Source organism: Glycine max, chromosome 11, assembly GCF_000004515.6.
Source record: "Glycine max cultivar Williams 82 chromosome 11, Glycine_max_v4.0, whole genome shotgun sequence".
Taxonomy (NCBI): domain Eukaryota; kingdom Viridiplantae; phylum Streptophyta; class Magnoliopsida; order Fabales; family Fabaceae; genus Glycine; species Glycine max.
Window position 1 is genome coordinate 39,421,270 of NC_038247.2, and position 12,773 is coordinate 39,434,042.

General features: G+C 30.7%; 2 protein-coding genes across 4 annotated transcripts; one reads left to right on the plus strand and one right to left on the minus strand.

The window, feature by feature from the left end:
• The first annotated feature begins 1,966 nt into the window (after positions 1–1,966).
• Positions 1,967–4,941, plus strand: LOC100785617 (probable magnesium transporter NIPA1). The gene is made up of 9 exons (XM_003538477.4): positions 1,967–2,151; positions 2,244–2,437; positions 2,537–2,593; positions 2,864–2,954; positions 3,101–3,261; positions 3,375–3,502; positions 3,612–3,749; positions 4,245–4,337; positions 4,419–4,941. The coding sequence occupies exons 2-9, from the start codon at positions 2,311–2,313 to the stop codon at positions 4,602–4,604; spliced, it is 981 nt and encodes a 326-aa protein (XP_003538525.1). The 5' UTR covers positions 1,967–2,151; positions 2,244–2,310; the 3' UTR covers positions 4,605–4,941.
• A 1,800-nt stretch (positions 4,942–6,741) lies between these two features.
• On the minus strand, positions 6,742–10,334 carry LOC100785081 (uncharacterized). 3 transcript variants are annotated; one of them, NM_001255705.3, is made up of 12 exons: positions 10,246–10,297; positions 10,090–10,168; positions 9,975–10,023; positions 9,779–9,880; positions 9,641–9,708; positions 9,474–9,566; positions 9,204–9,283; positions 8,903–9,119; positions 8,562–8,617; positions 8,377–8,472; positions 8,117–8,297; positions 6,742–7,097 (listed from the first exon to the last, which is right to left on the minus strand). In NM_001255705.3, exons 1-12 carry the CDS (start codon positions 10,269–10,271, stop codon positions 6,975–6,977), a joined length of 1,170 nt encoding a protein of 389 aa, NP_001242634.2. In that variant the 5' UTR covers positions 10,272–10,297; the 3' UTR covers positions 6,742–6,974. The 3 variants fall into 3 exon arrangements, with proteins under 3 accessions (NP_001242634.2, XP_014618982.1, XP_014618981.1); XM_014763496.3 differs by having other exon boundaries at positions 6,754–7,097; positions 9,474–9,557; positions 10,246–10,334; XM_014763495.3 differs by having other exon boundaries at positions 6,754–7,097; positions 9,474–9,560; positions 10,246–10,334.
• Between the last annotated feature and the right edge of the window lie 2,439 nt (positions 10,335–12,773).

Below are 12,773 nucleotides of genomic sequence, written 5' to 3' on the forward strand. Positions count from 1 at the left end.
AAGCATTAACGGGTGTTTGGTAAGAGAGAAATTCTTTCATTCTCGAGAATCATGTTTCTTGAGTATGAATAAAATTTGTATGTTTGACCATTAAGAATTTTTAGATAAATTTTTTAAAAATAAAAATGTTATGAATATTTTTATTAATCATTTTAATTATTTATCACATTATGTAATTTAATAAAGAATAATATGATATTTTTATTGTAGTACAAGAAAAATAAACTTGGAAAAATAAAATTTTCACCTCTTATAAAAGTTTCCATGGGAATCTGATTAAAAAATATTTTTAGGAAATCTTCTTTCTTTAAGAGTTTTTTTTTAAATGCATGCCAAATATGAAAAATAAGTTTTTCAACCTATGATTCTTTAGAAATAAGTAAATGAAAAGGGTTTTTTTGGGGGGAAGGAAAAAGGGTCTTGCATGGTACATAATATGCTTTCTAGATATATAGCTAATGTAGTTATTATAATTTTCATTTTTTTTAAGATTGTAAGGTTTCGATTAATTTTTATTTTATAAGTAAGTTTTGTAAGAATAAATTTAAGATAACTTTATCTTAGATTTATTATTAGATTTCTAGGTGCTTATTTCTAGGCATGAAAATGTTGTTAGATTTATTCGCGCTCTAAGTGTTTAAGGAATGTGTTAAATGATTTATGTATGCAATAGACACATGAACCAATGGAATAGAGAGAATTAATTAGGTGGAGATAATTGCCATGGTAAAATAAATTTTTCTATAACATTGTTTAGAGTGTGTTGGACAAGTTTCTAAAAAATTATTTTGTTATTATATAAATTTATTTAATTAAAATGAAAATATTTAATAAATGACTTCATCTTATTAAATTATAGCTAAGTTTGATAGCGTTTGAGTTGGGAATTTATAGGTTAAAGTCGAGTCAAATTGATCTAAATTTTTTTAGACTATCGTTTTTAGAGTCTAACTTGACTTGATGGGCCATCATGCTAGTCCATTAGACTATGTCAATTTTGATAAATCTAATTATGATTTTTTATCATAATAATTTATGAGTAATTTGAATTCAATAAATTAATAACAAGTAAAAAAAATTAATGTCTACACTCTTTGTATGTATAGAATTTTTGAAATTTTATTTTACCTCTTGCATGCTTATAATAATTATTGAAACAAGAAATATATCAATGATGATAAATTAATTAAAAGATTTTTTATGAAAGAAATTAAAAGAATTAAAGTCAACAAAAATATTTTTTTCAGCAAACTAAAACTATATTAATGTGGGTATAAAGATACCCTAGGATACCCTAGCCGCATACAAAAAAAGTAGCCAAAACAGCCTTGCAATAGAATATTCCTCCAATGGTTACAAGATATTTAAAATGCACTATGCATGTAAATATTTAGTAACCATTAACTACCCTCATCAGTAATGAACTCTTTAAAACCCATACCACCCTCCTAAAAATAATGTACCTACCAAAGTCAATAGAAATATTAAAAAAAAAAGAATATGCTACATATATATATATTTTTAATTTTTATTAATAAATATTAATGGTTAATTTATTAATTTTTATTAGTAAAAAATTTAAACTTTTGACATATTAATTCCTCCCTTTTTTTTTACCTTTTATCATCAGGTCAATCTTCTATTTTTCATTTATGTTAAAGATAATTTAATGCTATATACAAAATTAATTATTTTTTGTAATTCTTATGAAGTTAAGACAAATTTAATACACAACCACACAATGCGGCTGGTACGTAGACCAGGTAAATAAAACAAATATTCACATGTTAATTAATGTTATATTTTGAATTTGAAGTAGTTGGCCGATAGACCAGTAATCAAATAAAAGTTGATAAAATTTGTTTTACGTGGAGTTTTTGTAATTTGCTAAAATAAAAATCAAAGTCACGTGATGAGGGTGGAGACTGGAATTATATAAATAGCTGGTTGTGTATGGCATTTGTTTCTGGGACGCATAGGTAACGAATTTACCGTTACCTGTGGCGTCGCGTCTCAGATCCCTCTCTCTTTGGAGAGAACGCCCCAACAATCTAAATCTGCATCGCATTATCATCATCATCATCATCAATACTTCATTTATGGGGTTTTATTAGCTACAATACTTGTTTGCTGCAGGCTGCCAACGAAAAGGTGGTAATCATTCCCTTCTCTTTGTTTTAATCATCTCTTGGCCATTTAATTGATTTCTTTCTAATCTTTATGCATGCATCAAATTGATTAAGGTCAAGGCATTTTGGATCAGACATCTTGGCCCTGCAAGCTTGATGCAACACAACAAATATATATATCATGGGGAAAACACACGACAACGTAGTTGGGCTTATATTGGCCATCTCTTCCACTGTTTTCATCGGTTCTAGCTTTATAATTAAAAAAATGGGTCTTAAAAAAGCTGCCGACCACGGCAACAGAGCAGGTTCAACACCTCTCATATATATCATCTGGGTTATTCACGTATTAAACTTTTTTTTATTTTATTTTAACATATATAACAATTTTTCATTGATTTGATCAGCCACGGGAGGGCATTCGTATCTGTATGAGCCGTGGTGGTGGGCTGGAATGATTTCAAGTGAGTGATTTTCAATTTTCTAATTCTAATTTATATATTAACGTAGTGGTTTCTGCATCAATCAACGTATGCTATATATATATTTATATATATATATATATATCTTTCTGTTTTCTCTAGGCCTTAATTTTCATAGTGCAGAATAATTCACACATACAGCTCATAGAATTTTGTGACGTAAACGTCCGGATCCTTGTCTCTATTTCCACTGATATTGAGAAAACTTCTTCAAGACATATATTACCTAAAATCACATCATGCATTTTGTAGTGATCGCTGGGGAAATAGCCAATTTTGCAGCTTATGCGTTCGCTCCTGCAATCCTTGTAACTCCTTTGGGAGCTTTGAGCATCATTTTCAGGTAAGCAACACACACATATATATACACATATGTATGTATAGCCTTGTTCGTTCACAACACAAACATATGTGCATGCAATTAAGTTAAGAAAGAGGAAACAGTTACAGGGTGGATGATATATATATATATATATATTTATGATGCAGTTCAGTGTTGGCTCACTTCATATTAAAAGAGAAATTGCACATTTTTGGCGTGCTTGGGTGTGCTCTGTGTGTGGTGGGATCTACGTCTATTGTTTTGCATGCACCGAAAGAGAAAGACATTCATTCTGTCAAGGAAGTGTGGGAACTTGCTACAGGACCAGGTAATAAGCCTTCATTAGTTGCATGCATGACATTCATATCTGGTTATTAATTAATTAATGAGCCTAAGCTTAATTGATTTCTTTTAAATTTTCCTATGATCGAAATCGAACAGGTTTTATTGTCTACATTTGCGCTATAGTGATATTAGTTTGCGTCCTTCATTTCCGTTTTGTGCGAAGCCATGGGCAGACTCATATGATGGTGTATCTCGGAATATGTTCTCCCACCGGCTCCATTACGGTATTAATCTAATGTTCAATGCTTAATTATACGTACGCACGCACGAGTATATCATAAACTTAATTAATGCTGATATCCTACCTAGTTTAATTTAATTTTGCATATATAGGTTATGGGTGTCAAAGCAGTGGGAATCGCTTTGAAGCTTACATTTGAAGGGACGAATCAATTTGTTTACTTTGAGACCTGGATATTTACAGTGGTTGTGATAGGATGTTGCCTTTTGCAGATTAACTACTTGAACAAGGTATGCTTTAATCTGTGCCATTATAAATGTTCAAAATTAAATTAATCTTTCAACTACGGGCTGTCATCCCACAGAGTAATTGTTTCGTTTCAATTTTTACTATAATGATCGGAGCACTAGTGTGAAAAAGTCAAATATTTCTCATAATGGGGATATATATATAATATCATGCATGTAGCATCTCGTCAACAGACACCTTAATTCTCATAATGTTATATGAATAGACTACCATTAATCCTTAGGAGATTTAGGTGTTATTATTTGTCCTAAAAGTTTTTACCGTGTCATTAATTTTTTTAGTTTTCCTATGATGAGCTAACTGCATATATATGCATTTCGTGATCTAGTAGCTAGGTACCATTTGGAAAGTTTACAAACTACATATATAAGACACTAGAACGATTTAGTACTGAATCTACTGTGCGCCCTGTGAGCCTACAAATTAAACACGTTATTCTTAAGGATGAACAGTTGATTTGGAAAACGTGTTTGCAGGCTTTGGACGCCTTTAGCACTGCTGTGGTGTCACCAGTTTACTACGTGATGTTCACATCATTTACAATCGTGGCCAGCATTATCACGTTTAAGGTGACTATACGGCTTGTTATTTACTACCTTCAATCATGCAATAGTTAATAATGACTTGATGGTGGATGCATGTATATGCAGGAATGGGCGAAGCAGGATTCAACGCAGATTGCTACTGAGTTGTGTGGTTTTGTGACAATATTATCTGGGACCTTCCTCCTTCACAGAACTAAGGATATGGGAAATAAACCCTCCGACGCCTCCGTTCATTCAAGTCCTGAAGATAACAATAGTAATACTAAGACACCTCTAAGCAACCAAATTTGAATCTATATAGCTTCTCTCCACAAGCATTATTTTGCTTCTTAACAAGCATGTAATTTCACACATTTTTTTTATAAAAAAATCAAAGATATGCGATGAAAATATGGAAGATTAAAGGAAACATGCCTATATATATGTGGTTTTGCCCAATAACTGCGTACTCCCCCATGCCCCTGCACAAATCACAGTTGCATATCATGTAAATCGACGGATGATATGTCATCCCCATTTTGTACTGTAGTTAATAGAAGAGACCCAATAAATGAAGCAAACGTTGCTCTTTTTTTTTTTTTTTTATTTGCCTGATTATCAACCATTTATTATGTAGTCGTTATTGTATGCCACAGGTGAAATTCACAGACTTACATGGTCAGTTGCCAACTTGACCACACATGGTTATTAGAACTATTAATTTAAAATATTGGTTAATCCGCGTCATTATCTCACATATACTGTATTTATATTTCTTGATTTCATTATTTATGAAAAGATTAACATCTTCATTACTTTCCGTAAAAAAACAAAATGTCATTCACAAATCACATCCTAAAGATCAACTAATATCAGCACTAGTTGGCTCTCTTTGCATTTGCCTTTGCCACAATAAAATATGCGTTACACTCCATAAAAAGTGCTATTGCACATCTATGCGAGGGCGAACGGGCCATAAGGATCAAAATTAAAATTTGTTAGATAATTATTTTAAATTTTAAAGGGATAAAAAAAAGTATGGAGATTAAAATTAATACGTACTGACTGATTTATAATTATTATCATTGCTCCGCTGGCCATGCCACTAGTTTGATATGCATGGTGAAAAGTCAATGATTAAAAGCGATACACGCACTTGACTAGGGTTAAAGCCAGAAAAAATGAGAGCCACCAGACACGTTGCACTTTAGCTTAGTTTAATCACCCGTATATGCTTATGCTCATCATGTATCATATAGATTCACTTTCAATGAGTAATAATATTTTGTTTTTATATTTAATTAAAATATGATTACTTGAAGAGACTATTAGAAGAACAAAATTACCATCTAAAAACTAGAAAAATAAACACATTTTTAAATAAAAATATCTTTAGATAAATTTATTCACAAACACTTCCGAGATAATAAAATAAAAAAATATAATTAATTTAATCATAAATTAAGATTAACTAATAGATAAATTAATTTATAAAAATTCTCTTATATTAACTTCTCTAAATTCATATTGTGTGTTAGCAAACACGTGAACTTCCTTTTATTTATTTATTGTTCTTAAGTTAGAAACCTTCTTTTTGTTAAGTCAATGAAGTTTCTTTTGTTCTATATTTTCTTTTTAAGTAGTTGAAAACTTACTTTTTTCAGTAAAAAAGAAATTACTTTGTTTTGCTAGTGACAAATTCATTTAGCTGGATTACTTGCTGGCTATCCCATTCCATTTATTTAACTTAGCTTTGCTTAAATTTCATTAATAATTATGACCTAGCCTGTGGGTACTCTAATTGATGTCATTCAGAAATTGGTTGAAAAAAAAGTAATTCCTAGTAAGTTTCATATCAACTTTTTATATGTCACTATTTTTTTTTTAGTTTTCTTTTAGTTGATAAACTAAACAACAGTTGAGGACATCAAATCACATTGAGGGAGGGAGACAATCAATTCTACATGAAAGAGCGGTTTTTTTCTACTCTTTTGTTAGGTAAAATTGTAGGCGTTATACCTAGAAACATTTTCAAGTCAGTTTTAAAAATCTTACCCAAACAAGTCAAAATTTTCAAAATCAATTTTACTAAAACAAAGGGCTGCCACATTTTGTCACTTTAAAGACATTAACTTCTCCTGGCTTATTACGATGTAGACGAATTCTTTTACGTATGTCTTGAATTACCATTGCTATTTTTAGCACATGCATAAAAACCATTTATTATGGATGGTTTACAAACAAGTGTCCTCCCTCTGTCATCAATAATTTCTGAGCATGCATTTGATTTTGTAAGAATGGAAGCAAAAAACGTTAGGATTCAAATCCTTCAGAGACTATATTTGTGAGATCAAGAATTCACAGAGAATTTTACTTTATAGTTTTTTATTCTTTTCTCATTTATAGAGATTCTTCTTTAGCGTAAACTTCGTCGTCAAATACGATTTGTTGCAACAAAGTACAATATCTAATAAATTAGCTGTTTCAGACCATTCAATCGTCACATATGCCTATTTGACATGACTTTCATGTCTAAATTGCAGAAAATCATCTTTACAAGACATTAATAACATTTGTTCCATCCAGTAGAAAACGACTTTCAGCACATGAAGCAATATTTCAACCACAAATTAAGGTTCTGGAGGTATATCTACAATTAGCATCTTAAATATGATAATATCCTTAACCTGAATTATCACCGACCCGAAGATCAAGCTGCAATTGTTCCATAAGTACTTTTTCAACTGCATCGACGAAGCTTGATATATTCTGCCGAATATGGGTATCTAAAGAATTGGCCAATTTCTGAAAAATCAATAGCCCAAAAGAAGAAAGTCAGCATGGAAATTTTCCAATCATATATACTGTCAAATCAGGTCATGATCAGAATAACACTTCAAAGCAAAATAAAGACATGGGATGAGGAGAAAATATCTTGGGTGCCAAACCGCTGTAATTCAAATGACGCAAGGGATTAAGTGCATCGTTGGAAAATTTTAAAAAGACACTACCAAACAATGGCCTATCAAAAATCTATCTCAGGTAGGTGCATGTATGTGAAAGACCCTAACATCAACATTAAATCAGAATTCATTTACCATATAATTTTCAGAATGTAATACTAAAAATACAACTTAAATACAAGAATTTAATTAAAGAGCTAGGAGTCTAATGTTCCAAATTGTTAGGTCCGAAGTACAGACTGCGAGGTTGACACTGATGACTGATTTAAGGATTCAAGTACCATTTTGTAAACTCCTGGGAGCAAACTGATTCTAGTTGCTAGCTGTCTTATCATATTTTTGAAACATTGTTGACTTACAAAAATTTGGACTCTAATATTGGAACAGGACCTCATGAAATTGCAGTTATCCCCAAATGTTCTGCACATCATTAAAGGCCTCACTTGCCGTAGGACCGACCTTGAGGAGACAGTCACCCATTTGGGGTCTTCTTTTATTAATAAGTGAAACATCAATGCCTCAATGGTGTTAGATAATAGGCCCAATGGCCTTTTATGTTATTTCTTAGTTGGTAGCTGTCTTATTATATGGACACTTTAGGAGAAAAATTACAGCATTTAGACTAACATTGGCTACGCCAGTGAATTAATTTTGTAGTTATTGTCAAAAGAAATGAAGAATACATGTAGGACTAAGCTACTCTGGAATTTCAATAGGTTCAGCAAACAATTAAGTATGAGCATTTTGGACTTAAAACCCTGATACCACATTGAGAACGCTTGTACATATCGATAAACCACAAGGAAGAATGATGACAGAAAATTTATAGGTTATAGCTAATACAGATTGAAATTCTCTCACCTCAACTTTGCAATGAAAACTTAAAGAAGTTCTCTTCAAATCATCTGATCCCTTTATACATATCAGCTTCAATGGAGAACCAAATATAGGCCAACCATGTGACAACTTTATGTACGCATCAATTCCTCCAGCCATATGAGCCACAATAGTCTTATCTTTGTCCAAGTATTCAAGCGAATATCTGAATTGAGACATAAAAATTTATAAAGAACACTAAATGATAATCCAAATTTAAGAACATCAAAACCAAACAGTCTCACCTTGATTTATTAGCATCCTTTACTACAAGATGCCTAAGTGTGCTTAGTATAATTCTATCTTGAACTTTCTGTATAAACCACTGCAACGAGGACTTGCTGCATGGTAAATGAATGTCAAGGCATGAGTAGTGGCCAGAAGGAATCTGGGACCCATGGTTAAGAAAAAAAATGAGGACATGGCAAACCTGACTAATTTTGCAGTATCAACAATGTCGTTCACATATATATCATTTGGAAAAACCTAAATAATAATACCAAAAACATAATAAATCATCTAAAGATAACAAGGATTGTAAAACTGCTAAATTAAATTAACAAAGGTTTTTATATGCTGTTCTTAAGGCATAAAGAAACCGTAGTCCAACAATACAAACTTAAGTTAAAGGAGATGAGGAAAGAAAAAAGCAAATGTGTTGCTGTGTTATGTCAGGATCACATTCAAATATGAAGCAGTACTAATGAATGGAAAATTATAAATAGATTCCTCATAAGCAAGTCAAATTAAGATAATGATCTATTTTGATACCTGAACATTCTTTAACCTCATAGTCCCCTCAAAAACTTCAATTAATAACTCATAATTGAGTTCAGCTGCATCAACGGTAGCTTCAATTCTCGGTAGGTAGGAAATACCCTCAAATGTTGGCATATAAGTCTTCAATGACAAACGAATGCAATTCTCATCGAATGCAAGCACTTTTAGCCCCGTGAATGCATCCTCAATCTGCTCTACAACTTCAAACCTGAACAAGGGAACAAGATGAGTATGCCGTAAAACAGAAGTACAGATAAATATTTGAAGTGTAAGTGAAAGTAGCTTAACATACCATTTGACTGTAAACTGAAGATTCTGGAGAGAGTTTAGAACCGACTTCATTTCATCAATCTTATTATCAAGTTCGAATTGCTGCAACATAAGAAGGAAAAAGTATACTCTTCAATCTTTATAAACAAACTATCCTAAAGAACCACCGAAATGATTAGCTGGCTATAAACAAACCAGAAAAAGAATAATTAGTCTTTGAAACTAATTCAATTGAATGCCCAACTTCCCAAGAAGAAAATAAATAGCAAGTAGCATGGGTTGTGAACAACACCTCTAAATTCTTGTCTAGATTTGCAACGGTCAAATTTAGACAATCATCTGCCAGCATAGGGGAATCAATGCCTTCAGCTGTGTTCTTCTGATACTGTAATTATTAAAAGCTAATTGATAACTAGAAGAGAAAGAAGCGTTTATTTTACAAGAGAAGCAAGTAGCAACCTTAGATGTGACATTATAATCTAAAGAACAATCGATTTCTCCAAGTTTGGCCTCCAAGAGAATACAATCTGCAGAAAGGAGAAAAACAAGTAAATAGCTGAATGATCGGTGGTGAGTGAGACAGAGACAGAGACAGACCATCGTTGTGAGTTTTGGAAAGAAGGTGAATCTGATTTGTTACTTGGGCGGTTTCAAGGTGGAGGTTGTTAAGCTCCTCTTTCAAATGGTGTAGGTAAGCATCTGTAGTGTAGAGTAGAGGAGCACCAAAAGTTAAGATTCAATTTCGACACAACACAAGAAGAGAATTGAAAAGAGAAAAAGAAAAGGGAGTAACCTTGAATTTCCATAGAAGAGAAGTCGGAATCAATCTGCTGCAGTGCGGTCTGTATCGAATTGAGAGAGTGAGAAGAGAAATAGCAGTAAATAACCTAATCTTAATCTAACCTAACCTTAAAATGAAGAAGAGCAGAGTCATTGTCCAATTCGTCGTCATTAGCATTGCAAAGCTTCTGAATCTCTGCAATTCGACTGAAACACACAACAACAATCAACGGGAACGGCGTGAGAAAGAGAGAATCAGAAAACGAATTAATGCAATGCCATACCTGCGGAGCTCGCCAGATTCTACCATCTTTCTCTCTCTCTCTCTCTCTTCCCACACTGGAACGACACCAAATTTCAAATATTTATGTTTCCCCCCAAATCCCAATTTTATGCGTCAAAATTAATTTTCTCACTTTATTTTTTAAGGTATTAAAAGTATAATGAAAAAATATTTATTAAAAGACTTAACCATAATTATTTCGAGATTTGTTTATATTCAAACATGTCTTGTTTTATTTTTAAGAAAATAAAATACATAAATACAAAGAAGCATGATTTTCGTGTGTTACCAGGTAAATGGACTATTGCATTGCATGCAATCCTTCCCATCCTTATGATCCATGTTAATGTCAACATGATTTAATTATATTTTTAATATTTTTTATTTATATTATATATATAATATAATATGAAAGTGAATAAGATATTGGAAATGATATGATGGAGTTGTATTCTTTTTAGGAAAATAAATCTCTTCAAACTTTTTTTTAAATAGACGTCTTAAACTTTAATTTAATCCTAAGTGATCTTTAACTTTTATCCCTTTATAAATAGATACTATAAATTTTATTTTTGTTTTAATTGATCCTTAAAATTTATCATTTTTATAAATGCACACCTTAAATTTTAATTGCATTCTTAAAATTTTTTTATAAATAGTTCTTTTAATTTTCTGATGTTAGAGTTAAATTATTTATCTCAAATATTAATAATTCTTTATTATTTTTCTTCTTTTGTTACAATTCATTTCTTCATATATTAAAATATAATAAAAACAATAACTTACAAAAAAATAAAATAATTAAAAATCATAAAACAATTTTTTTATTTCTTAAGTTTTATAATATATTTTCAGGTTTGGAAAAATTATTTATAAAAATAAAAATAATAAATGAGTAGGATTTAAAGTAAATAAATTAGGGGTGTAAGTGGTATGAGTTGTGTTGAGTTTTGTATAGTATTCATCTCAATCCAATTAAACTTAATTACATTAGATTGATTTATTTTTTTTTTGCAACACAATCCAACTCAATCCAAACTTAATTGAATTGAGTTGGGTTGATCATCCGATTGGATCATTCAAAACTTACTACCTCTTTAAATCTTAAATATTTTTTAAAAATCTTCAAACTCAAAAACATTATAAGGGATATTTTTACAAATAAGTATTCATAAAACTTTGTATTATCTATATGATAAACACAAAAAGATAAATAAAAAATATATACTTACAATACTATTTATAAAAAATTGTACTCATATGATAAACCAAAAAACATAAATCATAAACCAATAATAAATACCTCATTCATAATGATAAAATATAAAATTAGGTACGGGTGTTTATTTTAGGATTGTCTATATTAACAATTTACTATTTAATATATAATTAATATTTTGTTATATGTTTGTTTAATGTATATGGGTTGGGTTGGATTTTGGTTGGGTTCAAAACTCCAAATCTATTACCCAAATCAAATTTTAATTGGATTTATTAAAATAAAATCAATTCACCCACAAGAATCTAATTAGATTGAATTGAATTGGAAGAGTTTTTAGATTGTGTGACCCACTTACATCCCTAAAATAAATGATTTTTGTAGTAATTTAACCCAAAATTAGATATAAGTGACTATTTATGAAAGGGATATATTTCTTTTTAAAAAATAGTAAATTTTAAGGATCAATTGGAGTAAAATTAAAGTTAATGATATCTCTTTGAAAATAGAAAAAATTAAGAATTAATTAGATTAAATTTATACGTGCAAAAGTGGTCAAGTTTAGGGAGTTAAGTACTTTATTCCCTTATTTTTATTCTTATTTTCAATCTCACTTTTTAAACCTCATTTTTTCATCTTATATTTGTCTTTCTTCGTTTTTTATTTGTCTCGCAGTTATAGGAAAAGTTGTTAATTATGCATGGTTAAATAAAGGGTGAGAGTTGTGAAATATTTATAATGTTCTTCTTTATTAAGGACATTATTTACTTTTCCGTAATATAATATGACAAAAGGAAATAGAAAACATTGGGCCAACACAGCCCAAAAGAGAGTGTATGGATCTTTAGCTAACCTAAAATTATATGTAATATATAGAGAGAGAGAGAGAGAATTGATATGGTATGAAGACAAATTTGATATATTTCTTAGATTAAATAATTGAATGAGTTTGCATATACTACGAAAATGAGAGAGAAAATTTCTAAGTAGCAATTAATACCAAAACTTTTAAAATTTTAAGAATCACATGGAATATAATTTCTCGTAAAAAAAATGCATTTGTGTTGTTGTTTTGACTAAAGAACTAAAATAACCAGCCAGAATGTGCCTATGGTGAGAGTTGTTGTTGCACGACCAAAATTGAAGCACGACTCTCCAAATCTGGTGAAGCAAGAAAATCACCGATGGCACCTAATTCTGGGAATTCACTCCAGTCTGTAAGTCCATCAGTTTGAGGAGACTCAATCCCATTCCCATGGCGCCTCCCAACTATAAAGAAGTCATGCTCTTTCACTATGTCACTAAGAAAA

Coding starts and splice junctions, on each gene's coding strand:
- LOC100785617 (XM_003538477.4), top strand. CDS start 2,311: ATGGGGAAAACACACGACAACGTAGTTGGGCTTATATTGGCCATCTCT. Junction 2,955..3,100: donor GCTTTGAGCATCATTTTCAG/GTAAGCAACACA, acceptor TTTATGATGCAG/TTCAGTGTTGGCTCACTTCA. Junction 3,750..4,244: donor AGATTAACTACTTGAACAAG/GTATGCTTTAAT, acceptor ACGTGTTTGCAG/GCTTTGGACGCCTTTAGCAC.
- LOC100785081 (NM_001255705.3), bottom strand. CDS start 10,271: ATGGTAGAATCTGGCGAGCTCCGCAG. Junction 9,284..9,473: donor ATCTAGACAAGAATTTAGAG/GTGTTGTTCACA, acceptor CTTATGTTGCAG/CAATTCGAACTTGATAATAA. Junction 8,298..8,376: donor AAGGATGCTAATAAATCAAG/GTGAGACTGTTT, acceptor GTCTCAATTCAG/ATATTCGCTTGAATACTTGG.